Consider the following 26,914-nt stretch of genomic DNA (forward strand, 5'->3'; position numbering starts at 1 on the left):
TTTCTCTTTTACTAGGTGAAGGCCTCCCAGAAAACTGTCCAGGTCAGAGCTGCCTCGGGTCCTGCCAAGGGGACCCCTGGGAAAGGGGCCACCCCAGCACCCCCTGGGAAGGCAGGGAGGCCAGAGGAGGACTCGGAGAGCAGCAGCGAGGAGTCAGACAACGAGGAGGAGACGCCAGCTGCCCAGACCCTGCTGCAGGTGAGGCCTGGGGAGGGAGAGTCCCACAGCCAGCACCCCATCCCAGGAGGCCTTCAGAGGGCTTGTTCTCTCGCTCCACACGCACCCCAGCCATGCTCAGAGCCCTGCGCCTTCTCACCATGTGGTGTGGTGTCTGCGGTGTCCTTAACCCTGTCCGCTCTCCTGTGTTTCCTCACGCCCACCGTCTAGTCTCCCTCCCCTGATACTGTTTGTCTCGCTCCAGGCAAAGCCCTCAGGGAAGCTCCCCCAGGTCAGAGCCACCGCAGCAGCACCTGCCCAGATGCTTTCCCCTGGGAAAGGGGCCCCTCCAGCACCCCGTGGCAAGGCAGGGCCTGCAGCCATCCAGGCCCAGACCAGGGGGCAGGAGGAGGACTCAGAGAGCAGCAGCGAGGAGTCAGACAGCGAGGGGGAGGCGTCCACAGCCGTGCCCCACACCACGAGCCTGGCTCAGGTGAGGCTGGAAGGATGCCTGGCCCGGCCCTGTGCGTCGCCTGAGAGACCCTGTGGGCCTCTCCTCCTCTGCACCCGGAACTGCTGCCCTCCATCCGCCCTGCGCACCTCCTGTCTTACCTCACACACATTCCTCCCAAGCCCCCTATCCTGACCCTGTCCTTTGTCACTCCCAGGCAAAGCCCTTGGGGAAAAACTCCCAGGTCAGAGCTGCCTCAGCCGCAAGCACGGGGCCCTCAGCGAAGAGCGCTGTCCCAGCGCTCCCTCAGAAGGCAAGGGCTGTAGCCGCCCAGGTGGCAAAGTGGGAGGAGGACTCGGAGAGCTGCAGCGAGGAGGAGTCGGACAGCGAGGGGGAGGCGCTGAGAACAGCAGCCTTGACCCAGGTGAGGCCCCTGCTGTCAGGCTCTTCTCTCTGGCTCAGTGCCAGAAGCCCCATCCCCCTCCGCTCACCATGCCTGTTGACCCTCTCTGTCTCTTTGTCTCTGCGTCTCTGCACAAAGCCACACTTTGGGTGCTCTCCCCTGAGCCTGTGTGTCTCGCTGCAGGCAAAGTCCTCGGGGAAAGTCCTGCAGGTCAGACCTGCCTCAGGTCCCACCCAGGGCCCCCCTCAGAAGGCCGGGCCTGCAGCCACCCAGGTCAAGACCCAAAGGTCCAAGGAAGACTCGAAGAGCAGTGAGGAGGAGTCAGACAGTGAGGACGAGGCCCCTACAGCCAAGACTCCAGCCCAGGTAGCTGCCCCCGCCGGGGGAGCAGCTCCACAGGGAGCTGTGGGGGAGGATGGCAGTGGGGCTCCAGCCCTGAGCGGATGGGGGCTCTGAGTCCAAGATCCTTCTGTAGCTTCTGACTTCTGTGTCCCTGCAGGCAAAATCAGCTGTGAAAACTTCTCAGACCAAGGTCTCCCCAAGGAAGGGCACCCCCATTACACCCGCATCTGCCAAGGTCCCACCAGTGCAAGTAAGCGCACCAGCCCCCTGGAAAGCAGGAACGGTGACTTCGCCAGCATGCACATCATCCCCAGCCGTGGTCAGGGGCACCCAGAGGCCAGAGGAGGACTCTTCAAGCAGCGAGGAGCCGGAGAGCGAGGAGGAGACGGCTCTTGCCACATCTGTGGGACAGGTGAGGCGAAGTTCGTTTGGCTGGGTCAGGGCTAGCCCCCACATGGTCCTTTGGCTCCTGTGACATGCCTCTTTTCCATGTCATTCCAGGTGAAGTCTGTAGGGAAAAGCCTCCCTGTGAAAGCTGCCTCAGCGCCCACCAAGGGGCCCTCAGGGCAACGGACCACTCCAGGGCTCCCTGGGAAGGCAGGACCTGCCGTGGCCCAGGTCAAAGCTGAGGTGCAGGAAGACTCAGAGAGCAGTGAGGAGGAGTCGGACAATGAGGAGGCAGCCTCAGCTGCAGCACAGGTGAGACCTGGGAGGAGCCAGCCTGCCCCACCCACACCGTCCTGGGATGGGGCTGGGGATGCACTTACCTAGGCTGCTCTTGCCCCAGGTATGCAGCAGCCTCAGCTCAGCCTCATTCCACACCTTCCACTCATCTCCTCCGCCCGTCAGAGCTCCAGGGTCGAGCTCCAGGGTCTCCTTCATCACCTTTTGAGCTCCCACTGAGATTTCTTTTTACACAAGCTCTGTTAAGTACCCCATCTGCCAGGTGCCAACTTATCTGGGACTCCTTTGGCCCTGGCCCTTGGAGTTGCCAGCCTAGATAGGGGGGCGTGGACATGTACAGATTATTTCAGTGTGGTATGATAGTAGGGTTGAGACGGAGGATGTGTGCCTAGGCTAGCAGGGCGTGGCACGTGATGGTGTCTAGAGGTTTTTGGGTAGAGGAAGACCTCTTGAAGAAGTGTGGGCTGTGGGCTGAAAGAGTTGGCCAGGTGATGTGGAGTGTTCCGGGCAGAGAAACCAGCCTGCGCAAAAGCCAGGGGGTGGGAGAGTGCCTGGCTTTGTGAGTTTCCCCAAGCAGAACATTCTGGTGGGATCACTAGGGGAGACCATGTGAATGGCGAATGGTGGGAGGTTTGGAGCCAGGCTGCCTGGGTTCAAGTCCTAGCTCCACGTCCTAGCAAATGAAGTAATCCATTAGGGCCTCTGTTTATTCTTCTGTAAATTGGAAATCAACCTGCGCAGAGTTGAGAATTTGATGAGATCTCAGCTGCCACACCCGGCAAAGGGCCTGCACACAGCAAGTTCTCCTCCGTCTCCCTGAGGGAGCAGAATCAAGAGGTGCCTTCCAGCCTGGGAGAGTGGAGAGAAGTGAAGATATCTCACTCCCTATGTTCACCCACCCACCATTTATCATTTTTAATTGTCACTCTTTTTTTCACTAACCACTCAAATTAGTCATTTCTTGTTTCCTTGTACCAAAGCACACATTTTTATGGATTTTTTTTTTTTTTTTGGTCCTGATCTCACTATTATCTTGTAGGACCCAAGGTCCTATCATTCCTTTACTGAGATTTTAAACTATTCTTGGCCTTCCCAGAGTCTCAGGTCAGTAGTCTCCTATCCTGTTTTTCCAAGCTACAGACATATTCCAGACCAATGCCTTAAAAGTTTCAGTGTGCTGATCACTTAATATCTGTCTTCCCATTTGAGCCTCCCACCTGTACCATGAGACAGTGTTCATTTACTTTGGTTTCTAGAAGAGGAAATTGGAACTTAGAGGAGTTGTTTGGTGACTTGCTCCAGCCCCACCAGCGCCTGCCTCCAAAGCCTTTGCCTTTCCCACTTCCTTCTGCTATATCTTGGCCAAAACTTTTCCAGCCACAGAAATGGTCATACTTTGGGGCCTTATTTTCTGTCAGGTAAAATTGAGCAGGCAGTCCCTCTCTATAGGGGCGTAGACTTTATAGCCTGATGCTCTGTCAGTAGCTACTGCCTTTCCTAGCTTCAAGAGGTCTGAAGAGCTTCTGCTAAAACAAGCAGGGCTGATAGGAGTCTTGTTGACCACCTTCTTTTCCTCGCCTTCATCTGAAGGATGAGGATAATAACTGTCTCTGTTGTGGGGTTATTATGAGGATTGAAATAATACTTGTATGGCCTCACCCGCAAAATGCTGTTCTATTCTGCTTAGCATTGCTGGGGTCAGAAATGAGTCACAATCTCTGATCTGCTCAGAAACACCCAGCCAGCTCAAAGTAAACCATCCATTGAGGGAATTGAGGTTCAAAACAAATTAACAGGACTTCCCTGGTGGCGCAGTGGTTAAGAAACTGCCTGCTAACGCAGGGGACACAGGTTCGAGCCCTGGTCCGGGAAGATCCCACATGCCACAGAGCAACTAAGCCCGTGCGCCACAACTACTGAGCTTGCGCTCTAGAGCCTGCGAGCCACAACTACTGAGCCTGCGTGCCACAGCTACTGAAGCCTGTGCACCTAGAGCCCGTGCTCCAGAACAAGAGAAGCCACTGCAATGAGAAGCCCGTGCACCGCAACAAAGAGTAACCCCTGCTCACTGCAACTAGAGAAAGCCCACACGCAGCAATGAAAACCCAATGCAGCCAAAAAAAAAAAAGATTAATTAAAAAAAAATTAACAAAGTCAGAGAGTCCGTTCTGGAAAACCAAATGTGCCAGAGACTCAGGAAGGAGATGATTCGTGACTTAAATATCATAGAAAGACAGCCCTTGTGTGAGAAAGGCAGGAGAGAGATGTTCAGTCAGTGTTTGATGAATGGCCAGATAAGTGGTATGGTGCCTTCTGGGCCTGACCTTGTGATATATGTTGATCTCATGTCCTGTGACATTGTTACACATACTTACCAGTTCTAGTGGCTTTTGTAGATTCCTTAGGATTTTCTGTATACGGATCATGTCTGCAAATTAAGGGCAGTTTTACTTTTTTCTTTCTAATCCAGATGGCTTTTCTCTTTCTTGCCGTATTGCACTGGCTAGAACCTCCAGTAAGATGTTGAATAGTAGTGAGGAGAGCAGACATCCTTGCCTTGTTTTTACTGGTAAAGCATTGTCTTTCACTCTTTAAGTGTGATGTTAGCTGTAGGTTTTTCATAGATGCCCTTGATCCAGTTGAGGAAGCTTCCTTCTATTTCTAATTTGTTGAGAGTTCTTATCATGAATTGGAGTTAGGTTTTTATCAAATGCTTTTTCTCTATTGAAGTGATTTTTCCCCCTTTGTTCTGTTAATATGTGTTACATTAGTTGATTTTCGGGTATTAAATCAATGTTTCATTCTTGGGATAAATCCATCTTGGTCATAGTGTATATTCCTTTTTATTTGTTGCTGGATTTGGTTTGCAAATCACTTGTTAAGGATTTTTGTGTCTGTGTTCATAAAGAATATTGGTCTGTAGATATCATGTGATATCTTTGCCTGGCTTTGGTATTGGGTGATACTGCCTCATAAAATTAGTTGGGTAGTATTTTCTGCTCTGTTTTCTGAGAGTTTGTGTTGGATTGGTATTATTTCTTTCTTAATAGAATTCATCAATCAAGCCAACTGGGCCTGGGCTTTTTGTGGGGGGGGGGTGATTTTTAGTTACTAAGTCAATTTCTCTAATTGATATTGGTATATTCAGATTTTATTATTCTTGAATCACTTTCTATTTTGTACCTGTTAATAGTTGTGTGCACAGTTAATAATTTGTGCCTTTCTAGAAACTTTTCTGTTTTCATCTCAGTTGTCTAATTGGTTAACATAAATTTGTTCATAATATTCCCCTATAATCCTTTTAATATCTATAGGGTCTGTAGTGATGTCTTGCTTTCTTTCCTAATTTTTGGTAATTTGTGTCTTCTGTCCTATTCTTGGTAAGTTTAGCTAAAGACTTATCAATTTCTTTCTTTTCAAAGAAACAACTTTTGGCTTCATTGATTTTTCTGTATCATTTTCCTGTTCTCTGTTTCATTAATTTCCACTGTGATCTTTATCATTTCTTTCCTTACTTTGAGTTTGATTTGCTCTTCTTTTTCTAGCCTCTTAAGGTGGAATCTTAGATTTTTTTTCTTTTCTTTTTTAAATTTATTTTGGCTGCGTTGGGTTTTCATTGCTGGGTACGGATTTTCTCTAGTTGCGGTGAGCAAGGGCTACTCTTCGTTGTGCTGTGTGGGCTTCTCATTGCGGTGGCTTCTCTTGTTGTGGAGCATGGGCTCTAGGCACGCGGGCTTCAGTAGTTGTGGCACACAGGCTCAGTAGCTGTGGCTCGTGGGCTCTAGAGTGCAGGCTCAGTAGTTGTGGCGCATGGTCTTCGTTGCTCTGAGGCATGTGGGATCTTCTCAGACCAGGGCTCGAACCCATGTCCCCTGCATTGGCAGGTGGATTCTTAACCACTGCACCACCAGGGAAGTCCCTGGAATCTTAGATTTTTGATTATATCTCTTTCTTTCTAATGTAAACATATAAAGCTATAAATTTCCGTCTGAGGACTGCATTAACTTTGTCTCATGAATTTTGAAATGTTTTTTTTTTTTGCGGTATGCGGGCCTCTCACTGTTGTGGCCTCTCCCATTGCGGAGCACAGGCTCCGGACGTGCAGGCTCAGCAGCCATGGCTCACGGGCCCAGCCGCTCCGCGGCGTGTGGGATCTTCCCGGACCGCGGCACAAACCCGTGTCCCCTGCATCGGCAGGCAGACTCTCAACCACTGCACCACCAGGGAAGCCCGAAATGTTGTATTTTTAAATTTTTATTCTTTGAATGTATTATTAAGAAGTGGCTTAACTTCTAAATATATGGAATTGTACAGATTTCTTTTTGTTGTTGATTTCTGATTTAATCCTGTGTGGCTGGAGAATATATTTTGTATGATTTCAGTCCTTTTAAACTTCTAAGACTTGTTAGGTCAACTTAGACTTGGTATCTTTTGTTTTGTTTTTGTAAGTCTATGTAAAAAACATTACTCTCCTCTGGATGACTTGAGTTCTGTGCTGCTAACCACCTTACCCTTAGTCATACATAGTCCGTGCTTTAGAGAGTTTTCTTTCTTCAATTCATGACTGATAATTTCACTTGGTCCCATGCGAATGAGGGAAGCTGGGTTGTAGGGCATATCACTGTTCAAATGACATCTCTGAAGGAGACAGGGGCCTTGAGATGATGCCAAATTCCTCATCCGATTTCACATTAGCAAGGCTTGCTTTCACACTCTTATCAAGGATTTTGCTTTTTGTTGCTCTTATGTCTATAGTTCTGTTTATAGACTCTGACAGGCTTTTAGGGGGTTCCTTGAATATCAGTTTAGTTTAGGATAAGCTGAAGAAAACCTCAAACAACAGTCGTTTTCCTTTTTGTTCTGCCATCCTGAGTACTTGGCTCGCATCTCATAGACTAAGATGGCTGCTTGAGCTCCAGCTATTACCTCAGCATTCCAGGCAGCAGAGAGGAAGAAGACACATTTCCTACGTGTGTAAGAAAGTCAAATGTATGCTTGACTTACATCCATTAGCCAGAAGTTAATCACATGGCCACCTAGCTAAAAGGGAGCCTGGAAAACACCTTTGCTCTGGGTAGTCTTATACTTAGCTAACAGTAAGAAAAGTTCTCACAGTAATAAGTTTGAGTGCTTATTGTGTGCCAGGCACTGTGTTAAACACTGGGAATCTCCCATTTAATCCTCACCGTCCCTATGGGTAGGCCTCATTTATTCCCATTTTATAGAGGAGGAAACTGAGGCCCAGTGAGGTCAAATGATTTGCCCAGGTTCACACAGCTATTACCGGAGGAGCCAGAACCCAGACTCAGGCATCTGACTCCAGAATCGGCATTCTTGGCTACCTGCTCTATTGCATCTCACCTCCTTTCCGTAATTCCCTTTTCTCCTTCCAGGTGAAGACCTCAGTGAAAACCACTCAGACCAAAGCCAACCCAGCTGCCACCAGAGTGGCTTCAGCCAAAGGGGCAGCATCAGCTCCTGGAAAAGGGGTTTCTGCAGCTGCTCAAGCCAAAGTGGGGTCCTCAGCCAAGGCAAGTAGGACCAGCGCCAAAAGAGGTGCCAGGGTGGGATGTAGAGGAGGCCAAGCAGTGGCCCCTGCCTGGACAAGGGTTCTGCACAAGCGGGAGTGATCTCCCCACAGCCATGCCCTGGGTGGGGCTTCACTTAAGGGCAACTGTACTTTCCTCTTCCTTCCCCAATACTGTTCCCTCCTCATGATTCAGGTAAAGCCACCAGCAAGAGCCCCCCAGAGCAGTGCCGTCTCGGGCAGGGGCCAGGTGTCTGTGCCGGCTATGGGGAAGGCACTGGCTGCAGCAGCCCAGGCCCAGCTGGGGCCGGTCGGGGGCCCACAGGAGGACTCGGAGAGCAGTGAGGAGGAGTCGGACAGTGAGGGAGAGGTGCCCGCTCAGGTGAGGCCCGGGTGGGCAGAGAGCAGCCCTGTGCTTCCCCTCTGTGCCAGGAGCTGCCCACAGCACAGCTACACATGCCCCATCCATCTCCCGTCGCCCTTCCCTGACTCCGCTTCTCTCACTCCAGGCGAAGCCCTCAGGGAAGACCCCCCAGGTCAGAACTGCCTCAGCCTCCACCAAGGGGTCCCCCAGGAAAGGGGCTGCCCCAGCACCCCCTGGGAAGGCAGGAGCCCCAGCCGCCCAGGCCGGGAAGCGGAAAGAGGACTCAGAGAGCAGCAGCGAGGAGGAGTCAGACAGTGACGGGGAGACGCCAGCAGCTGTGCCCCCAGCCCAGGTGAGGCCTCACGAGGAAGCAGCTACAGTGCCAGGCCTCTGAGCCACCTACTCCTGCATCAGAACGTGGGTTCAGGGCCAGGTGAAGAAGGAATTAAGACCAGATTAAGGCTCTGACCCCAGGATCCTTTCCCCCAGCTGCTGTACCCCATGTCTCCTTAGGTGAAACCTGCTGTAAAAACCCCCTAACCAAGGCCTCCCTGCTGAAAGGTGTCCTGTGCACTCCCATATCTACCAAGGTCTCCACAGCACGAGTGGGCACACCAGCCCCATGGAAGGCTAGGCCAGCAACTCCTGCCAAGCCCCCAAAGATGTCACAGGGCCATGAGGAGGCTTGGACTGTGATGCAGGTACCATGAGGCCCTGGGAAGCTGGAGGAAGTCACATCCCTCACCTGGGCCTGGGGCCTCCTGTAGGCATGTGTATCTCTCAAGGAGAGCTCTTCTAGCTTAACATGAAGCCTGGGGAGTGGGGAGAGGGAAGGAATGAGCAACTGACTTTTATCTTGACCATTTTCCCTCTGTCTGCTTGCACAGAAGAAGTTCAGGGTGACAAACTCCAGGACTCAGACATGTGATGGCAACAACAGGCTCAGGCCTGGTAGGGGTGATAGATGGCAACTGACATGGAGCCTTGGTGTCAGGAGAGACAGTAGGGAGTGGTGGCAACTAGGACAAACTGGAGAGCCCTTGTCTCATCTAGAAAAGCAGTCCCTGTCAGCTCCAGCCAGTTATGACCTGGTGGAGATGGACCTTTGTAAGGCCAGATCTTCCATTTCTTTTTTTTTTTAATTAATTAATTTATTTATTCATTTATTTTTGGCTGCATTGGGTCTTCATTGCCGGGCGCACGCGGACTCTCTCTAGTTGCGGAGAGTGGGGGCTACTCTTCGTTGGGGTGCGCGGGCTTCTCATTGTGGTGGGTTCTCTTGTTGCGGAGCACGAGCTCTACACACGCAGGCTTCAGTAGTTGTGGCTCACAGGCTTAGTTGCTCCGCGGCATGTGGGATCTTCCCAGACCAGGGCTCGAACCCGTGTCCCCTGCATTGTCAGGTGGATTCTTAACCACTGCGCCACGAGGGGAGTCCCTTGATCTTCCATTTCTTAAGGGAAGCTGGAAATCCCTGTTCCACGCTGAGCTCCAGCCCCTCATAGATTTCTGTTTTCTTCATGAGTAAACAAGCACCAAGAAGTGTAAGTGCTCCTAGCACTAACCTCTCTGCCTTCAGTGCATCAGACCACTGCTGAACACGCTGTCTTATTGATAGGGACAAAAGGATGAAACATGTTGGCCCTGCCCTCAAGGAGCATATAGTCTGTAGGGCAAGACAAGGTGACCGGATTATTGGAGAATATTCTGGTTGTGCTCTGATGGTGCTGGGAAAACAAGTGTCTGAGAGGCCAAATGAGATGATTGAGCTGAGCTTGGAGGAAGACCTGGGGTTCCCTAGACACAAAAGTAGAGACAGACCCTCCAGGTTGGGGAGGGGAGTGTGGAAAGGGAGGGGGGATGTAAAGTCAGGTGGGTTCAGCAAAGGCCAGCTGTCCTGTAGGCAATAGTCACTTCTAGTTGCTTGTTACCAGTAACATTTATGGGGACCTAAATGCCAGACTAAGACACAAGGGTCCCAGCCACGTTTTGGACTGTGGTGCTTTTTGTAAAGTTTCTTTTGTTTGTTTTTTAATTTTTTTTTTTTTTTGGAGGGGGGCTGCATTGGGTCTTCGTTGCTATGCTTGGGCTCTCTCTAGTTGCAGTGAGCGGGGGCCACTCCTCGCCGCGGTGTGCGGGCTCCTTATTGTGGTGGCCTCTCCCATCGCGGAGCACGGGCTCTAGGTGCACGGGCTCTAGGTGCGCGGGCCTCAGCAGTTGTGGCTCGTGGGCTCCAGAGCACAGCCTCTGTAGTTGTGGTGCACAGGCCTAGCTGCTCCACGGCATGTCGGATCCTCTTGGACGAGGGCTCGAACCCGTGTCCCCTGCATTGACAGGCAGATTCCCAACCACTGCACCACCAGGGAAGTCCCTGTAAAGTTATAAACAGGTTATTGTATCAGTCGGGACATCCTAATCTGCAGGAGAAAACAGAGCTACTTCACAAGCGCTTAGATGCTAAGGGGATTGGTTATCTCAGTGCACAATGTTTCAGAATAAGGTGTCTGTAAAGGTGGTTCCTTCAGCTCGGCATCATCAGTGACTCAGATTTCTTCCATCTCTATGCCTCGTGTGCCTCATTGTCACAGCAGGGCTGCAGCATCTCCTAAAGAGCTAGGAAATCCCCCAGTTGACTTCCCCTCCCCTTGTCTCCTTGACCAGATCTAAAGCATGTGCTCTGCCCGCCCCCTGCCACCCCCCAAAAATGTCACTCACTGATGAGAGGCCTGCAGTTCCTGTGACTGGCTAGGAGAAGGAGCCACCCTCTCCAAAGCCTGTGGTGGGGACCCCCAGAACAGAGTCAGGGTTCTGTGAGCAAGGAAGCCATGGGGGTGTGGCTGTTGCAGTGTGCATTGTAGTTGATTCATTTTAAAAATTGGGAAATACACAAATCAGGATCTTCCAGCTTTTCTTAAGAAATTGGAGGCTCAGGCAGCATGGGTCCTGCTTTTCTGAGTGGTGAAAGTGGGGCCTTCGCACCAGTAGGGAGGCCCAGAGCTGCCCTCTGCACCTGCCTGGGCTCCCCTGAGCTGGTCACCAGCAGTGCCTTGCTGATTAATCACTGCTCTCCGAGTCATCCTCTGGCTCCTGACGGCTCTTCCCAGCCAGCCCGCCCCCCTCGTCTACGCCTGGCCCGGGAGGAGGGGGGCAGGAGGGGATCACAGCTGCTCGGAGCACCCTCAGCCAACTCCTGCTTGTAGCTGGGGCTGTGACAGCCAGGTGTGAGCTGTGCTGGGGCCCCTGGCCCCACCCCTGCCACTTCGTCCCGGGCCACTATAACCTCTCATTCAGATGCCCGGCCAACAGCACGCCAGCCCTCAGGTTTTAGTTGTGTCTGACTCACACATCCCTTTCACGTTCAGAGTCAGCTCCGGAGGAAGGATAGACAGAGTGGAGACCTGTGTTCCCAGTGGCTGGGAGGCATGCCGGGCCAGCAGCTGTGCCCCCCGTGTGTATATAGGGGGGTCATGCTATCTCCCCCGGAGACTGAGGGTCGTTGCTCTCTGGCCGTGGTTTCCCCACCCCGGCCTCTCAGTTGTGCTTCCCGTTGGCTAACAAATGCCCCCTCACCCACCATATGCTTGTCCCGTCAGAAGGAGGGTAACTCCAAAACTGCCAGAAGCAAGACCCTGGCCCCAGCGCCCCCGGAGAAGAAGGCAGAGGGGTCCTCAACCAGCAGTGATGAGCTGCCAGCGAGACAGGTAGGCCAGGCATTGTCTCTGAGGACCCTCGGGCTCAGAGCTGGGTAGGTGGGCCCGGGCATGGGGGCAGATCTGTCCCACTTAAATAGCACTTCCCAGTTTCCTGAGCTCTTTCCTCTGTTTTAACACGTTCATCCTCACAATAACCCTGGGAGGCAGGCAGCAGAGCCAAGGCAGCAGGGCCAGACGGTGTAGGGTCAGAGCCGGCGGCCCCGCCCACCAGCTCCAAGGCCCGGGCTTGCCTTAACCATGCTGAGGCCCGGCTGTTTCAGCTGTGAACAGGCAGGGTGGCAGTCCTGCTTCCCCGCTCTGCATGCTGGCACAGGTACACAGCGTGCCGCCCGACAGGGAGGGCCTGTGAATGCAGGAGGGCACGTGGTGGTGCATCAGGAGTCAAGGCCCAACAACTTGAAGTGATTTCCCCAGACTCCTGTGACCCATAAGGAGCCAAGGAAGGGGCAGACGCTGACACCCCTGCTTCCTGTTGGGAACTGGGAGCCTTCTCTGCAGGGCCTGTCAGAATCCCACAGGCCTGGTCCCAGACCGCACTCACACACCTGCGGCCCATCCTCATACGCTGCCGGCCGTCCTCCCCTGACTCTACCCCTGAGGGCGGCACCAAGCCCACCTTGTCTGCCCAACTCCAGAGGCCCACTTTCACCTGGCAAGTGTCTGAGCTTCTGTGTGAACCCCAGGCCTCGCGTGCAGCTGGCACTGCCCTTTGTCCTCCTTTAGCCCCAAGTTCCTAAAAGCTTCTGCCAGGCCCTTCGGAGATGCTGGAGCCCGCAACCCCCAGACCAGTGGGTCTCCTTAACCAGCTCCCCTTAAGGACTTGCCTGGCGGTCCAGTGGTTAAGACTGCGCTTCCAGTGCAAGGGGCACAGGTTCCATCCCTGGTCGGGGAAATTCCGCATGCCACGCGGTGCAGCCGAAAAAACAACCAGCTCCCCTTAGATGTACCACGTGCTAATCAGTCCATCGGTAGAGTCAGATGCCATTTGCACACCCCCAGTGCTGGGGTGCTCACTGCCTTTCTCTCCTTAATAGCCTAGATTAGAAAAATAACCATGAGCAACTCCATCTACCATTGGTCACTTTCTGAGTGCCAAGGACTGTGCTAGGCCCCATACTTTCATTATTCTGTTTAATCCCCACAACAGACCTATGAGGATAGGTGCTTCTTGTTGGTTTTTTGGGGGTTTTTTGTTTTTGCAGTACGCGGGCCTCTCACTGTTGTGGCCTCTCCTGTTGTGGAGCACAGGCTCTGGACGCGCAGGCTCAGCGGCCATGGCTCACGGGCCCAGCCGCTCCACGGCATGTGGGATCTTCCCGGACCGGGGCACGAACCCGTGTCCCCTGCATCGGCAGGCGGGCTCTCAACCACTGTGCCACCAGGGAAGCCCTAGGTGCTTCTTTTATTCCCATTTTGAGGAGGAAGGAATGAGGCCCAGAGAAGTTGGGTGAGCTGCCCTGGTGTCACAGGGCTGTAACAAGGGGACAGACCTGGTGTTTGAACCCAGGCTGTCCGCTCTCTGGCACTACCCCGACACTCCCCTCTCCGTGGCAGGAAGGAAGCAGGGCTTGGACACTGCCCTCTGGCTCTCTGGAGCCTTTTGGGGGCTGCCTCCTTCTCTTGAGTAGGATCGAAACAGCTGGGGGGGGGGCGCTTCGCCCTTCTCTGCGGGGGTGGACTAACACAATTAATATGAACATCATGCTTAAACTGAACCATTTAATTGGTACGTTAGTCCTCAGTATTCTGGAGTCCCTATTAAAAAAGAGGAAAGAAAAAAGTCAGCACTTTGTGCATTCCCCGGGAGGATTCAGGGAAGATGGCACGGCCTGGGGAAGCTGCAGCCTCCTCCTAACTGGGGCATTTTTATCTCCTTAATCCCAAGCTCACTAATTATTATTATTATCGTTATTATGCGTTTATCAGGCACTTCTCTGTTGACGAGTTTCACTGTTTTTATTATTAGCCCGTCCGTGCGGGAAAGGGATTGATCCCAGGGTGGTGGGCAGAGCCCCAGGCTGGGAGGCAGAGAGGGGATGTGGTCCATTCCCAGGCCCCCTCACTGTGCCTCAGCCTCCCCCCATGCAGGGGATGGGGCCTGCCCCCTTGCTCTGAGGGGCACCTTGGGGGGTGGTCCGTGGCTCAGCCCTGTTGTGCTGGCATTAACCCCAGGCCAGGGTCTGTGCTGGGATCTGGGATAAGTACCAAATTAAGAAGACTAGGCCCTGCCTTCAGAGTTTTAGGTTGAGTCAGAAAGAAAGAAGAGACCTGTAAGAAACTAAATGAGGGTGTTAAATCAGAGGCTTAGCATGGTTGGTCCTGGAAGGAGTTCCTGTCTGGTGCCTGGAGGACTAGCTTCCAGCCCTGTCTCTGACACCAGTTTGCTGGTCACCCTGGGTAGGGCCACTTGCTCTCGCTGAGCTTCAGCCTTCTCAACCCCTGGGGTGAGATTCCCTGGGGACTGGTGAACCGTGGAGGCTCCAGACCACATCCCTGCGAGTGGGATTTCTCATCTCCCTGGGGTGGAGTGGGCCCAGGATCTGCTAACCAGTCCCAGGCAGCTGTGGGAGAGGCTTTGGAGAAGTGCTACCGTCCAGAGCTCGGGTACCTTCATGGCCATGTCCCTTGGAGTCAGCAGCCTGGGCTAATCCACCCGACCCCTGCTCTGCCCCAGACTGGAATGAGGGCACTCTTGTGATGCGCTCAGCTGTGACTTCTAGAAGGCCCCCGAGTTTGGTCCTACAGGTGTCAGACCCTGTAGTAGGAAAGGAGCGCCTGCATTCCCTCTGGGCCCTCACTGCGCAGCACCTACACGGGGCGTCCAGCCAGATGTTTGGGCTGCTTCCATTTCCAGTGCGTCTTTTCTGACGTACCCCAGAAAGAAAGCCCTTGTCACCCCTGTGTGTACTGGGCAGACCAGAGGCCCTCCGGTGAGTGAGCCCAGGCTGGGGTTACTAATAGCCGTTTCAGCAGGTGGGACAGTGAGGCCCACGAAGCTCAGGGGCTGGGCTACAAGGTGAGGTCGTGGCAGAGGTGGGATCAGAAGTGCATCCCACATACCCCTGGGCAGCACAGCCCTCCTTCTGAACCCTCCCCAGTCCAGGGCTCAGCCAGGGTCCCCCTCGTGCCCCGGCCCCCAAAGCCAGGCCCCCTGCCCAGCCCCCAGCCCGGGGGAGGGAGGGGTGCAGGGCGTGGGCAGGTGGAACAGGGAGGAGGCTTCTGCTGCGGAGCTGCTTTTAACATCCCAGACGCTATTGTTTGCCTCAGTGGGCTTGCTGCCTCTCTTCATCCCCGACAATCTGTTCCTCTGTCTTCTCACATATATATAGATCCCCCCTCCCTCAACTGTAAGCCTTCTCCCACTTTCCATCTTCTCTCTTTCATCACGTGGGAAGGAAGGCTCTGGAAGTGGCAGATCCGAGCAGCCATGGGGGAGGCCGTTTGGCAGGGGTAGGAAGGGCCCAAGCCCAGCAGAGCTTCCCCCCTTGGGCGGGCCCCTTTCTGCTTTCCTTTTTACTTTACCTCTCCAGCAGCACCCTGGGAGGAGGTGGAGTCAGGCTCAGGAGGTGGGCAGAGACCTGGGTCTCAGACCGTGGCCGTGAGCAGCTCCCGCCTGCTGCCCTCCTCTCCCTGTGGGGGTGGGGCTGGGGCCAGAACCCAGACCGGCCCTGACCTTTGGGGACTGGAAAGTAAGCTCCCCAGATGCCCTCCTGTGCAGTGGGCATATTCACTGGAGCTGTGGTTCCCGGGCATCTGTAGAATACCAGGTGGTCCTGCTTTCTTTCTCTTTGTTTCAGTGTCTCACTGGAAAATGCAAAGCATACCCACAGATAGAACAGTGTACAGAGCTCCCAAGTGCCATCCCCAGCTTTGGTAGTTCTGAACTTGTGACCAAGCTTGTTTCATCCAAACCTTCAACTCACTTCCCCAACACCACTGAATCCCTTTTTTTTTTTTTTAAGCACAATCTCTAAAAAGTTGACCCACCTAGTTAGTGTCCCCATTTCCCCAGTTGTCTCATGAATGACGTTTTCTATATCTGGCATGGTCAGATAGGAGTCCATGTAAGAGCCACACACTGTACTGGGTCCCTTCGGTCTTACTCTGTTGATTTTCCCTGTGTACTTTATTTGTTGAAGATACTGGGCTGATGTAGTTGGGTTGCTGCATCCTGGCCACACCCTCAGGAGGTGGCATCAGACTCTTGGGCATGGGTCAACTAGATTGTGAACAACTCCCCGGGTGAATCATGTATAACAACCAGGCAACTGAGGGGGGCGCTGCTTGGAGCGCCCCATGCGGCAGGTGTCTCTGAAGTCAGCCAGAGGAGGGAAGCTGAATTGCACGTTCTGGCCCTGACTCTGCTTCCGTTGGGCCGTGTGACCTTAGGCAGCTCGCCTCCCCTCTCTGGACTTGTGGTTTTCCCATCTGTATGGTGGAGCTAACGCTGCTGACCTCAGGGGTTTGTGTGAGGGTCAGATGGGCTCCTGTGAGCTGTGAGGTGCTGTGCGGGGTCTTAGTGGGTGTGTGGACTGGGAGTGAGCTGGGAGTGCCCTGGGCAGCTAGAATGACCTCTGACTGTGCCCAGCCACCCCAAGCTCTCTGGACCCCTTGCCTTATAAAACCCTCCCCTACCCACCTTCCCCTTCCTCTTCCCCTGGCCAAGCCTTTAATCACTGGGGGGGTGTGTTTTGTTTTTGTTTTTCAAGGTGATTAAAACCCCTCTGATTTTTGTCGACCCTAATCGTAGTCCAGCTGGCCCAGCTGCTACCCCCGCCCAAACCCAGGCTACAAGCACCCCGAGGAAGGCCCAGGCCTCAGAGAGCACACCCAGGAGCTCCTCTGAGAGTGAGGATGAGGACGTGATCCCCGCTACGCAGTGCTTGACTCCTGGTGAGCACAGGCCCACTGTGCAGGGCTGACTCCCCTGCTGCAACTGCCAGACACACGCACACACACCCGCGTGCACACACACATGCACACACACCCCCACTGGGCTGGCTCAGGAGAAGTAGCTGCTGGGGCTTCTCTGTGCTGGCTCCAAAGGGTAGATCCCAGACCAGAGGCTAGAAGCTGCAGGGACCAGGTTTGTAGTATAAGGAAGAGCTTTGTAACAACTGACTGACTGAACATGGAGAGGGCTGTGAGGTAGTGAGCCTTCCGTTCCTGGTGGCATGTAAAGGGGAGGGGTTAGGTAATCCCTAAACAGAGACATGTAGGGAAGGATTCCTGGAGACAGGACCAGATCTGGGATTTCTTTGATTTTTTTTTTTTTTTTGCGGTACGCGGGCCTCTCACTATTGTGGCCTCTCCCGTTGCGGAGCACAGACTCCAGACACACAGGCTTAGCGGCCATGGCTCATGGGCCCAGCCACTCCGCGGCATGTGGGATCTTCCTGGATCGGGGCACGAACCCGTGCCCCCTGCATCGGCAGGCGGACTCTCAACCACTGCGCCACCAGGGAAGCCCTTCTTTGACTTTTGACAATCTGTGATTCTAACAGTGATAGCAAGAAAATGGTTAATTACTATTATTATTACTAGAACACTTTTTAATGAAGATATTAATACCTGATCTTGGTAGGCTAATTAAGAAATGCAGGTTAGCACAAAAGAAAAAACCTCACTTGGAATCCCACTGTCCAGAATAATTACTGTTAACATTTTACGACTATTAACTTTGCAAAAACCTATGATAACGCCATGTGTTTTTAGTGAGACCACACTGTACATACGCTCAGTAATCTTTACTTGGTGTGTTGTGACATTACATATTTACAGCATGATGCCTGCTGGCTACAGAGTGGTCACCGGGGCGGGATCCTGCAGTTTGCTTAGCCAGCACCACGTTGGAGGAAGCTGAGCGTTTTGTTTGGGGTGTTTGGCTATCATGAACAGTGCTGCAGTGAACATGTGTAATCGAGCCTCTGCACATGACCAAGGCCGTCCTCAAGAGAGACTGTTTTACATGCGCGGAGAGTCACGTTTGGCTCCAGTGCTCTGCCTGTTGCTCAGGAGGAGCGGCCTGGCCAGCGGCGGGGGCGGGGGGGTGGCTGAAGGTGGCGAGGACGAGGCCTGGGGTGACAGCCACAGCAGTCGTGTCATCTCCCTGTCATGTGGAGACAGTGGCAGATCCTGCCTGGAAGGCTCGGGAGGGGATTTAACGGGCTTCTACCACAAAGGCCCTGGGCACCGCTCAGGATGGGCTGAGAGATTGGGTGTTGCTCCTCCGGGGAGGCCACGGGCTCCTGTGCCCTGACGCAGCCCCTCCCGCTCCGTCTCAGCCATTAGGACCAGCGTGGCAACTGTGCCCACGGCCCACCCCAGGGCAGCCCTCAGAGCCAGCATGGTGGGGGCCGGCAGCAGTGAGGACACCAGTCGGGTGTCTGAAGGCAAGAAACAGGAGACGCCAGCCACTCAGGTACCCGACGGACCGGGGGGCGCTGTGCGGGCTAGCAGGGCTGCGGGGCTCCCCCGTCTGCCCCCACTTCCCCACAGGGCTTGTGGGTGGCAGCGCAGTTGCTTTCACCCGCCCCCTCGAAGCCAGAGCCTTTCCTGGCCTGGGCGCAGCCCTGATCCGAATTAGCCTTGCGTGATCTGGCACGTGGCGCCCGGGCAGAGCCAGCCCTGCTCCCTGAGTCCCTCAGCAGCTTTTTCAACAATGTCAGGCCTTTGGTTTGTTTTTTCTCTCCCGGTTTGAACAAAAGTTTGCCATTGTCAGTATTTGTCATAGTGACCATGAGCGTTCTTCCCAGGCTTCACGGATTTCAGTGCATTTTTATTTATTTGGTCCTTGCTGGAACTTAAAAACCGGGCAGGGGAGAGTTAATGGCTCATCATTCAAATGATGAAACTGAGCACCACGCCCTCAGCAAGACGGTCCAGATGTGACCAGGATCAGGCAGGGTCAGAATCGGGGCTCCTGCCTCCCAGTCCATTGCTCTCGGGGCTGTAGGGTTTGTTTCCCTGACCCCTTGTGCCCGCCCGTTTTTTCTGAGAAGGCAGGAGGAGGGAGAGCTGGGGAGGCGGCAGCAGGACTTGGGCACCTCCACTCAGAGGGGCTCATCACGAGCTACAGCTCAAAAAGAGCTTCCTGGGAGCATGGGTGCTGAGTGGGTGGCTGGCTTGTGGTCACGGCACCCAACAACCTGCATCCATGTGGCCGTTCAGCCAGCAGATGGTGCTGAGCATCTGTCCATGTGGGACACTGAGGATACAACAGGAAGAAGACAAGGAGGGTCCCTGCCCTCGTGGAGTTCCCAAGGCGGGGGTCAGCCATGAAACAAGGAGACCAGTAGTTAAAGTACTCACCAACTAGGGAACCGGGGGATGACCTGCTTTAGAAAGGACGGGCCGGGGTGGCCTCCCAGAGGAGGCAGCACTGAGGCCGGAGAAGCAGCCAGGCCTGGGCGAGCTGGGGAGCCCTCCAAGCAGGGAGACCCAGGTGCAGGGACCTCTGGGGAAGCACTTGGGGGTTGGAGAGCTGGAAGAAGCTGGGGTCAGAGACCGCAGAGGGTAGAAGGCAGGGCCCAGGCAGGGGCCTGAGTCCCAGCACAACGCATGGTGAGGGCCTGGTGAGGGCCGAGGCAGGGGCCAGGCCTGACAACGCATGGTGAGGGCCTGGTGAGGGCCGCGGGGGGCCTGGAGGTTTCAGCGAGGGATCACACCCAGGTTTCGTTCCGTTCTCTGTCCTTGGCCGCTGCCGTGTGTGGGAAGCAGGAGTGGCACCAGGGAGACCGTTAAGGAGGCCGTTACAGCCACGAGGCTAGAGGCGCAGATTGAGTGGTGGGGCCTCCAGTGGAGCCTGAGCTGCTTCCCTCCCCTGGGCTGGGAGCTGTCTTTGGACCTCTGAGAACGCTATGATTAGCTCATAACCTGAAGCCTGGCACCATTTTCTGCCCAGATGGTGGCGTTGCCCCTTTGCCCCTCAGTCCTCCACTCCAGCCCCAGGTTCCTCTTGCAGCTACAGGTCCCCTTCCACCCCAGCCAGACCGGATCTGACCAGGCTGTGGCATGGTGGCATCCTGGGAACTTGGGAGTCTCAGGGCTGCCTTTGGCTGTCCACAGGTGACAAAGAGGAACCCAGCTCACCTCCCGCTGACCCAGGCTGCCCTGAAGGTCCTTGCCCAGAAAGCCAGTGAGGCCCAGCCTCCTGCTGCCAGGACCCTGTCTTCAAGTGGGGTGAGCTGGGGAGCTGGGGGCCAGGCCCCACTCTGGAGGGGACGGTCATCAGAGACCGCAGAGGGTAGAAGGCAGGGCCCAGGCAGGGGCCTGAGTCCCAGCACCAGCACTTACCAGCACTGGCCTTAGCACACACGCTTACCTCCCGGGCTTCTGCTGCCCGTCTTAGAGAGTTGTGGGAGGATTAAATGAGGCCTGTGTGCGAAGCAGCTAACACGGTGCCTGGCCCTTAACTGAGGTGTTCAGTAAGCACCAGATCTTATTTCCCCTAATTTTTCCTTTCACCCTTTCTCCTCTCACCAAATTAGACTGACAGTGCTCGGGGAACACTGCCCATGACGAGTCCCCAGAGCACCTCCGCGCAGGCCAGAGGGGCCAACAAGCTCAGAAAGCCTGAGGTTCCTGCAACCCAGCGGGCCATAGCCACTCCCTCGGGACGCCCCAAGGCCAAGGCCTCTGGGACCTCAGATGACAGCAAGGACAGCAGTGGCAGCTCTTCAGGGAGTGAAGAAGATGCTGAGGGGCCCCAGGTGGCCCCATTGACCCACAGGCCAGGTGAGGGTCCTGGGAAGAAAAGGCTGGGGGACCTGGTGGAGCCCTCGCCTCAGGCCTCTGCTTTGTATCTCCACTTGTTCTGCGACTTTGGCCTAGCCATCCCACACAGGGTCTCAGTTTACCCAGCTGCACAACCCCATAACAGAGTTGGTCCACATGACGTTAGAGGCCTTCCTACTAGGCTGTTTGGCCACTCCCAACTTTTTGGTATCAAGCTCCCCTAACTGAGGCCCCAAAATCCCAGGGCCATGCCTCCCTTGGGAATTAGGTTTTGGCATTCAAGTGTCTCACTTGGAATGCTGTGAATAGCAGTAGACCTTGGAAGGGAGCAGATGAAGCCTTGGGCGGGAGGGTGAGGCACATACACAGGGACCAGGCTGTCCTGGGGCCCTCCTGAGGGCTCCGGCCTGTCTAGCTGGCACAGGGTACCTGGGACTCCCAGTAGGATACCTGTGCTTCTCCAGTAGGTCCAGCCCCCTCCAGGAGGGAGACGTTGGTGGAAGAGACCACAGCAGACTCCAGCGATGATGAGGTGGTGGCACCTTCCCAGGTAACCGCGAGGGAAGGGGCTGGCAACCTTGGGGGCCTTGGGGCAGGAGCCCCAGGCCAGGCTCTTGCCCACCTGTGCAGTTGTAGGCCGAGGCCACTCCCTGGCTCATAGGTCTGGGCTCTTCCTTTTCCCAAGGGCCCTGGGCAGGGTCCTGTCCGTGTGGAGCCAGGCTGGCTCCTGCCCCGAGGCCCCTTTTCAACATAAAGTCGTGAGCAGCGGACTCTTGGAGTCTGTAGACAGGGCTTACCTTGATTTAGGTGATCCCCATATAAAAACGCTCTTTAACAGATGGGGTTTCTTTTAAGGTTATCATCTGTACGTAGCCAATGCTAGTGCTTTTCCATTTGCATTAGTAATAAGAAGTTTCCTTTTTAAATGTGCCTGTTAAAACTATGTAGTAATTAAAATAGTGCAGGAGGTACTCACAGAGGGCTGGTGTGCCCACCACCCAGTAGGGCTGGCCCAACCCTTGGGGTCCCTGTGCTGGTGTCCTCATAGCAGGCCATACACTGCTGGGCCTCTTCACACTGGGCTTCTTCAGTCTCTCCTCTCAGGTTATGTGACCCCTGGGCTAACTCCGGCCAGTTCCCAGGCTTCAAAGGCCACTCCCAAGCCAGACCCCAACCCCTCGGTTTCCTCTACTCCGGCCACCAGAGATGCCCCAGACGGCAAGCAGGAAGTGGAGCCCCAACAAGCAGCAGGCACCATGTCCCCTAAAACAGGTGAGTCGAGGGCTGCAGGAAGGACACAGCAGGATGTGGAAGGACGAGGCAGGGGCCTCTCTCCCTCCCTCAGGAGCCGTCCCACCAACATGGTCCTGTCTGCCAGCAGGGCCTCCCCAAGTGAGGCCTGGTACCCCTGCATCAGGCCTGGAGGTGCTCATGAAAGGGCAGGGGCCTGCGCCCACGGGGCTGGCTGCTGTGGTCTAGGGCAGCCTGGAGGTTGGGTTATCCAGCCCTGTGGGATGCTGGTGCACCTGGTAGGGTGACCTCTGCCTTAGAGGAGGTGCACCTTGACTTTCAGGGCAGGCCTTGGCGCTCTCTAGCTGTCCGTGTTGACTTTTCTTCCTAACAGGTAGGCTCATGGTGCGGGACGTCGGGACTCAGGGTTGCTCAGACAGAAGGTGGGGCCACGTTTGGAGAAGTCTTCAGCACATGGCGATGACCCCAGGCTATGGACTGACGTTCTCTAAAGCTTCAGACGAGCCCCTGGCCTCTCTGGACCTCAGCGCCTTAACCAGACAGGGCAGGGGTCGATGCATCCATTGATGTCACGTAGAAAATGGCACATGTGGAAAATGGTCACGCAGTGTTTGGAGGGCAGACTGGAGTGCTCAGGTCACCTGGCCTAGGGCATCAGCCACCGCTGACTGTGCCAGCACTATGGGACATTTAGAGGGTACACCTGGGACAGCTCTAGGGGTTCCCTGGCCTTGGTGTTCTAAGGTGTTTGGTAGACAGGAAGCAGAGAAGTGGGCTGCAGGGAGAGAGGTTGCCGAGGCACCCGTGCCCTCCTCAGCTCCCTTCTCTAGCCGACTCCTGTCCTTGCCAAGAAGCACCAGAGGACTGAATTGGGCCTCCGTTTGTCCTGCAACCCGCTCTGCCCACCACCCCTGGCCCACTAGGGCTCTGGAGCCAGAGCTGCTGCAGGGCCCACTGCCGGGAACAGCCCTCTCCTCCCCACGTGGAGCAGGGCCAAGCCACCAGCACCCCCCCGAGCCCAGGGTGTCGGCGCACTTGTGCTGTGAGGCCCCGAATGGGGCTGAGACCCGCCAAGTCACCTGTGAAGTTGGGGCGGCATCAGGACATATGCTGAGTCCCACAGCCCCCAGTCCCTGGGCTTTTCGCGCAGCTTGCCTGGTGCCGGGTCAGCAGAGGAGTCATTGCTCACTTTCTTCCCCAGCGTTCTTCTCTTTGTGAGAGGCGGGTGTGACAGGGAGACGTTTTAGAGGGGGCTGTGGAAGGTTTTTCACACGTGTAGCCAGCATACAATTATCAAAGGAGAGCAGAGGCGTGGAAAGTTCTAAACAAAGGCTGCAGCAGGAGTCACTCTGGCAGGCAGTAAACCTGCTTAGTCAGCCACCATGTGCATGTTCACTGCACCCAGCACCCCCAGGCCACACCACCTGGACCCCTGACCACGGAGGGCCTGGGCCCACTGTGCACAGGTGGCCGTGAGTTGACTGACCGCGTGGCCTTCGCTTTTATTACGAGTCTGTGATTTAGAATGGGGGTGAGGGGGCTCACAGTTCATCTAACCCCTCATTTTACAAATGGGGAAACTGAGTTTGGTTGTCAGACCCAGAACCCAGGTCTCCTGCCTCCCAGCGCTGGACTCCTGACTGGTAGATACTATCCCTATCCTGACGGTTAGATTCTTTGATTTGTTGGTAGATTTCAAGCCCATTGACGAACATTCTGGAGTTAATTTCCATCCCCAACCTGAGCTTGAGTTTTTAGTGTGGGGAAACAAGAAGAGAGCTCTAAGTTAGAAGCTGGCAGAGAGGTGCGAGCCGGAGACCCAGCGGGGCCCCGCCGTCCCCCTCTGTACTGCACCAGAGGAGGTCAGGTCTGTGCTGGAGCCCCTTGACTTTCATTCCACGAGTGGTCTATTTCCTGATTCTCTCAGATCCGTGACCCCGGGTCCTCTCTCCATAGGCAGAAGAGAGGCTAGCGTCACACCTCAGAAGACCGGGAAGGGGCCCAGGAGCCCCCAGGCCTCCATGCAGGCGCTGCAGAGCGACATCACCCGGCGCCTGCTGAGCGAGCCCTGGCCCCTGAGTGAGGCGCAGGTGCAGGCGTCGGTGGCGAAGGTGTTGGCGGAGCTGCTGGAGCAGGAGAAGAAGAAGGCCATGGGTGCGGCCAAGGAGGGCAGCCGGAAGGGCCGCCTGGGCAACAAGCGGAAGCTCTCCGAAGACCAGACAGCCGCCGGTGCCCCCAGGAGCAAGAAGAAGAAGCAGCTGGCGGCCGGGGATGGCGGGGAGCGTGCGGTCTCCCCAGAAAAGGCCCCCAGGACTTCTAAGGGGAAATCCAAGAGGGACAAAGCGAGTGGTGACATCAAGGAGAAGAAGGAGAAGGAGTCTCCCGGCTCCCAAGGGGCCAAGGAGAAGCCAGAAGGGGAGCCGGGGAAGGTGAAGGGTGAGGGGGGAGACCAAGGCAACCCAAAGAGCAAGAAGGAGAAGAAGAAAGCCGACAAGAGTAAGTGCCCAGTGCAGTCCCGGAGCGCGTTCCCCAGCCCCGCCGAGTGCTGTCGGTCACCTCCCGGGCAGGCAGCCCCCAGCCAGCACAGAGATGGGGCTGAGCATGGCTTGTCCATGGTGGGCAGGATGGGCAAAGGCAGAACCAGGTGCCGGAGCACAGGGGCCACCACTGCTGAGAAGGTGCTCACGGCTCCAGGGCGTGTGCCCACGGAGCCCCTAGCTCCCTCACAGCAGCCACCGCCACGCGCACTTGCAGCTCAGGCCCCTGCGATCCAGGCTCCTGGACAGCAGCCGCCCCTCAGCGCGCTCTGCACTGGTCTCCGCCTGCGGCAGGGCTGCCTTTAACCCTCACTCCGGCCCTGTATGATGGGTGATAACTCATTTCCATTTACAGGTTGAAAGGGTCTTTTTAAAATAAATGTGTAGACGTTTTACAGAGTGAGTTAAAGAAAAATGGTAATAGTCCAGATGATCCACGGATGGAGCAGAAATCACGAGGCTGGCCCGAGGGCCAGGGCAGTTGGTCACAAAGGCCTATGGACCTGTGCTTTGACGGCTCCCCATGGTGTGGGGCATTTGGGGGGGGAGAGCTCCAGGGCCCCTGGAGACCCGCCCCCTGTGTCTCTCGACATTGACGCCAACATTTAAGACTAGCACCTGTTGTTTAACAAGTTCACTTTCTTCCCTTAGAAAAAAAAGACAAGGAAAAAAAAGAAAAGAAGAAGAAAGCAAAAAAGGCCTCATCCAAAGACCCTGACTCACCATTGCAGAAGAAAAAGAAGAAAAAGGTAGAGTGAGTTCCTGAGGAGTCTCAGGCGCGAAAAAGGGGCCCAAACCCAGTCCCCAGGGTGAATGTGATCAGCCCCAGCCTCTGCACGTCAGGGTAGGGGTTCGTGTGGGCCAGACCTGGTCACTGTGCCCCTTCCATTCTCAGGGTCCAGAACGGGGGCTTGTGCGTTATGATACACTAGAGAAGAGCTAGGGGTGGGGCGTCACCCTGAGGGGCACGAGGTCTGTGCACATGGGCACCACGGAGTGGCCCTATCTTGCCTGTGAGATAGAAGGATAGTCTTATGACAAGTGAAGAAAGCAGAGCCCCCCAGGTGGGCAGGGAGGCCAGGTAGGCTGTTGCAGGTTTCCAGGTGAGAGGAAACGTTCCCTGGCATGTGTGTGCCCCAGCGGGCAGGGCATCCCCACCACAGAAACACACACAGTCTGCTTCATGCATGTCAAGGGCTGATCGCCTGGCGAGGGGGCCCTCAGCACCTTATACTCAGGCGCAGTTCTCACCGTGGCCAGCAGGACTTCAGCTGTGGTCAGAAAAGCTGAGCATCTGCTGCTGCAAAGCCCTGAGCTCCTTCCTCCAGAGCACACGGGGGCCGCCATCCCTACCCTCGGGATCTCTGTATGCCCAAAATCTGTTCTGGGGGAGCCACGAATCCTCAGGAGACAACTGTCACATCCCCTCCTGGTGGGGGCAGCGTGGGTGGGGAGATGCTTCAGGTACAGGAGCCTCTCATACGTACTCCTCTCTTCACAGAAGAAGACGGCAGAGCAGACTGTCTGAGGGACGCCAGGCGGCAGGTGCACTTCCTGACCCGGGAACCCCTGCTGACCATCTGCTCCCCGGGAAGAGTGGGAGGGCAGGCCCAGCATTCACCGTGGTTCCGGGGAGCTAGACTGGGCTTCGTGGGTAGGCCCTGAAGGGAAGGGGGTTTGGTGAAAGAGGTTGCATTCCTCAGGGTCAGTGGGTGATGCCGGGAACCAGAGCTGTAGAATCAGAAGTGTCCGGGACAGTCCTGGCAGTGACCGACACTGAGTGTGCAGTGGGAGGTGGGTGCTGGTCTGGTGCCTCTGTACATGAGGATAAGGCTTGAGGTCGGGGACAGCTCAGTCTCTCCCTTGCCACTGCCAGTTCTTTTTCCTTATGATTTTGTAATTCGAGGGCATTTCCTCATGGGAAGGAAGATGATTTGCTCAAAACAAGCCATTCTGATGGCTCTGTGCTTCCCAGGTAGTGGTGAAGTGGTTAAGTGATCCGCCTGGCTGAGCCGGCCCCAGCCTGCTGTAAATGGGGGTAATACAGGCCTGGGCTGGTAGTGAGGATTCAGTGCAGTTAATTAAGCTCTAAAGCTCTCAGCCCAGTTCCTGGGACATGGTCAGCACTGACAAGTATCCACCGTGGTTAGTTAATGCCCCTCCCCTGCATAGGAGATGCCAGATTTTGAGTTTGTTCTCCTTGGTGGAGAAACAGGTCAGGAAGTCTGACGTTTCCTTCTCCCAAGGATTTCTTAGCCAAGTGGTGGCCAGCCCCGTGCCTCTTCCCTCTGCCCACCAAGGGTTGGAATTGAATTTTTAACTTCCCCTCCTTCCCCAGAAGATGATGGCCAGCTGCGGTGTCCGTGCTGGCCAAGCCAGTGAGCCCTGCAGAAAGGCTGGTCCCGGGAGGAGGAACCACGCCCAGCTCCCGTGACCTCCACTCACTGACCCTGGCCTGACTTCTGTGCCGACAAAGGATGCCTCGTATGGACATGTACAATACATATATATATTTTTTAAGTGACCTGCCCCTCCCTTCTCAGACCCAACATGCCCAGAGGTCTCGGGACTTGCCACCTCTGCCCTGCAGACCCAGTAAGGCTCAGCCTGCGACTCCTTCCATGCCCCTGGTCTCCAGCTATGCTGAGGCTTTGTCCTTTTTGTCAGTTTTCTCCCATTTTGTTTGTGTGTTTTTTGTAATAACTCAGAAAATAAAAGACGTGAAGGAAAGGTGCAAGTTCCCATTGCAT

At 55.2% G+C, this 26,914-nt stretch overlaps 1 protein-coding gene across 1 annotated transcript in view; it reads left to right on the forward strand.

Annotated features, from left to right (window-relative positions):
- The window catches only part of TCOF1 (treacle ribosome biogenesis factor 1), a 39,345-nt gene extending 12,431 nt beyond the window's left edge, over positions 1-26,914 (forward strand). The window contains exons 8-27 of the mRNA XM_082651745.1: positions 16-198; positions 422-649; positions 825-1,031; positions 1,194-1,376; positions 1,510-1,764; positions 1,854-2,051; positions 7,430-7,567; positions 7,760-7,945; positions 8,073-8,279; positions 11,521-11,628; positions 16,350-16,533; positions 17,925-18,061; positions 19,708-19,821; positions 20,130-20,376; positions 20,844-20,926; positions 21,468-21,648; positions 23,584-24,123; positions 24,816-24,913; positions 25,666-25,709; positions 26,503-26,914. Coding sequence (XP_082507871.1) covers positions 16-198; positions 422-649; positions 825-1,031; positions 1,194-1,376; positions 1,510-1,764; positions 1,854-2,051; positions 7,430-7,567; positions 7,760-7,945; positions 8,073-8,279; positions 11,521-11,628; positions 16,350-16,533; positions 17,925-18,061; positions 19,708-19,821; positions 20,130-20,376; positions 20,844-20,926; positions 21,468-21,648; positions 23,584-24,123; positions 24,816-24,913; positions 25,666-25,692 — 3,504 coding nt within the window. The 3' untranslated portion in view covers positions 25,693-25,709; positions 26,503-26,914. The remainder of the gene's footprint in view (positions 1-15; positions 199-421; positions 650-824; positions 1,032-1,193; positions 1,377-1,509; positions 1,765-1,853; positions 2,052-7,429; positions 7,568-7,759; positions 7,946-8,072; positions 8,280-11,520; positions 11,629-16,349; positions 16,534-17,924; positions 18,062-19,707; positions 19,822-20,129; positions 20,377-20,843; positions 20,927-21,467; positions 21,649-23,583; positions 24,124-24,815; positions 24,914-25,665; positions 25,710-26,502) is intronic.

This window comes from Grampus griseus (assembly GCF_964374135.1).
Source record: "Grampus griseus genome assembly, chromosome: 3".
Taxonomy (NCBI): domain Eukaryota; kingdom Metazoa; phylum Chordata; class Mammalia; order Artiodactyla; family Delphinidae; genus Grampus; species Grampus griseus.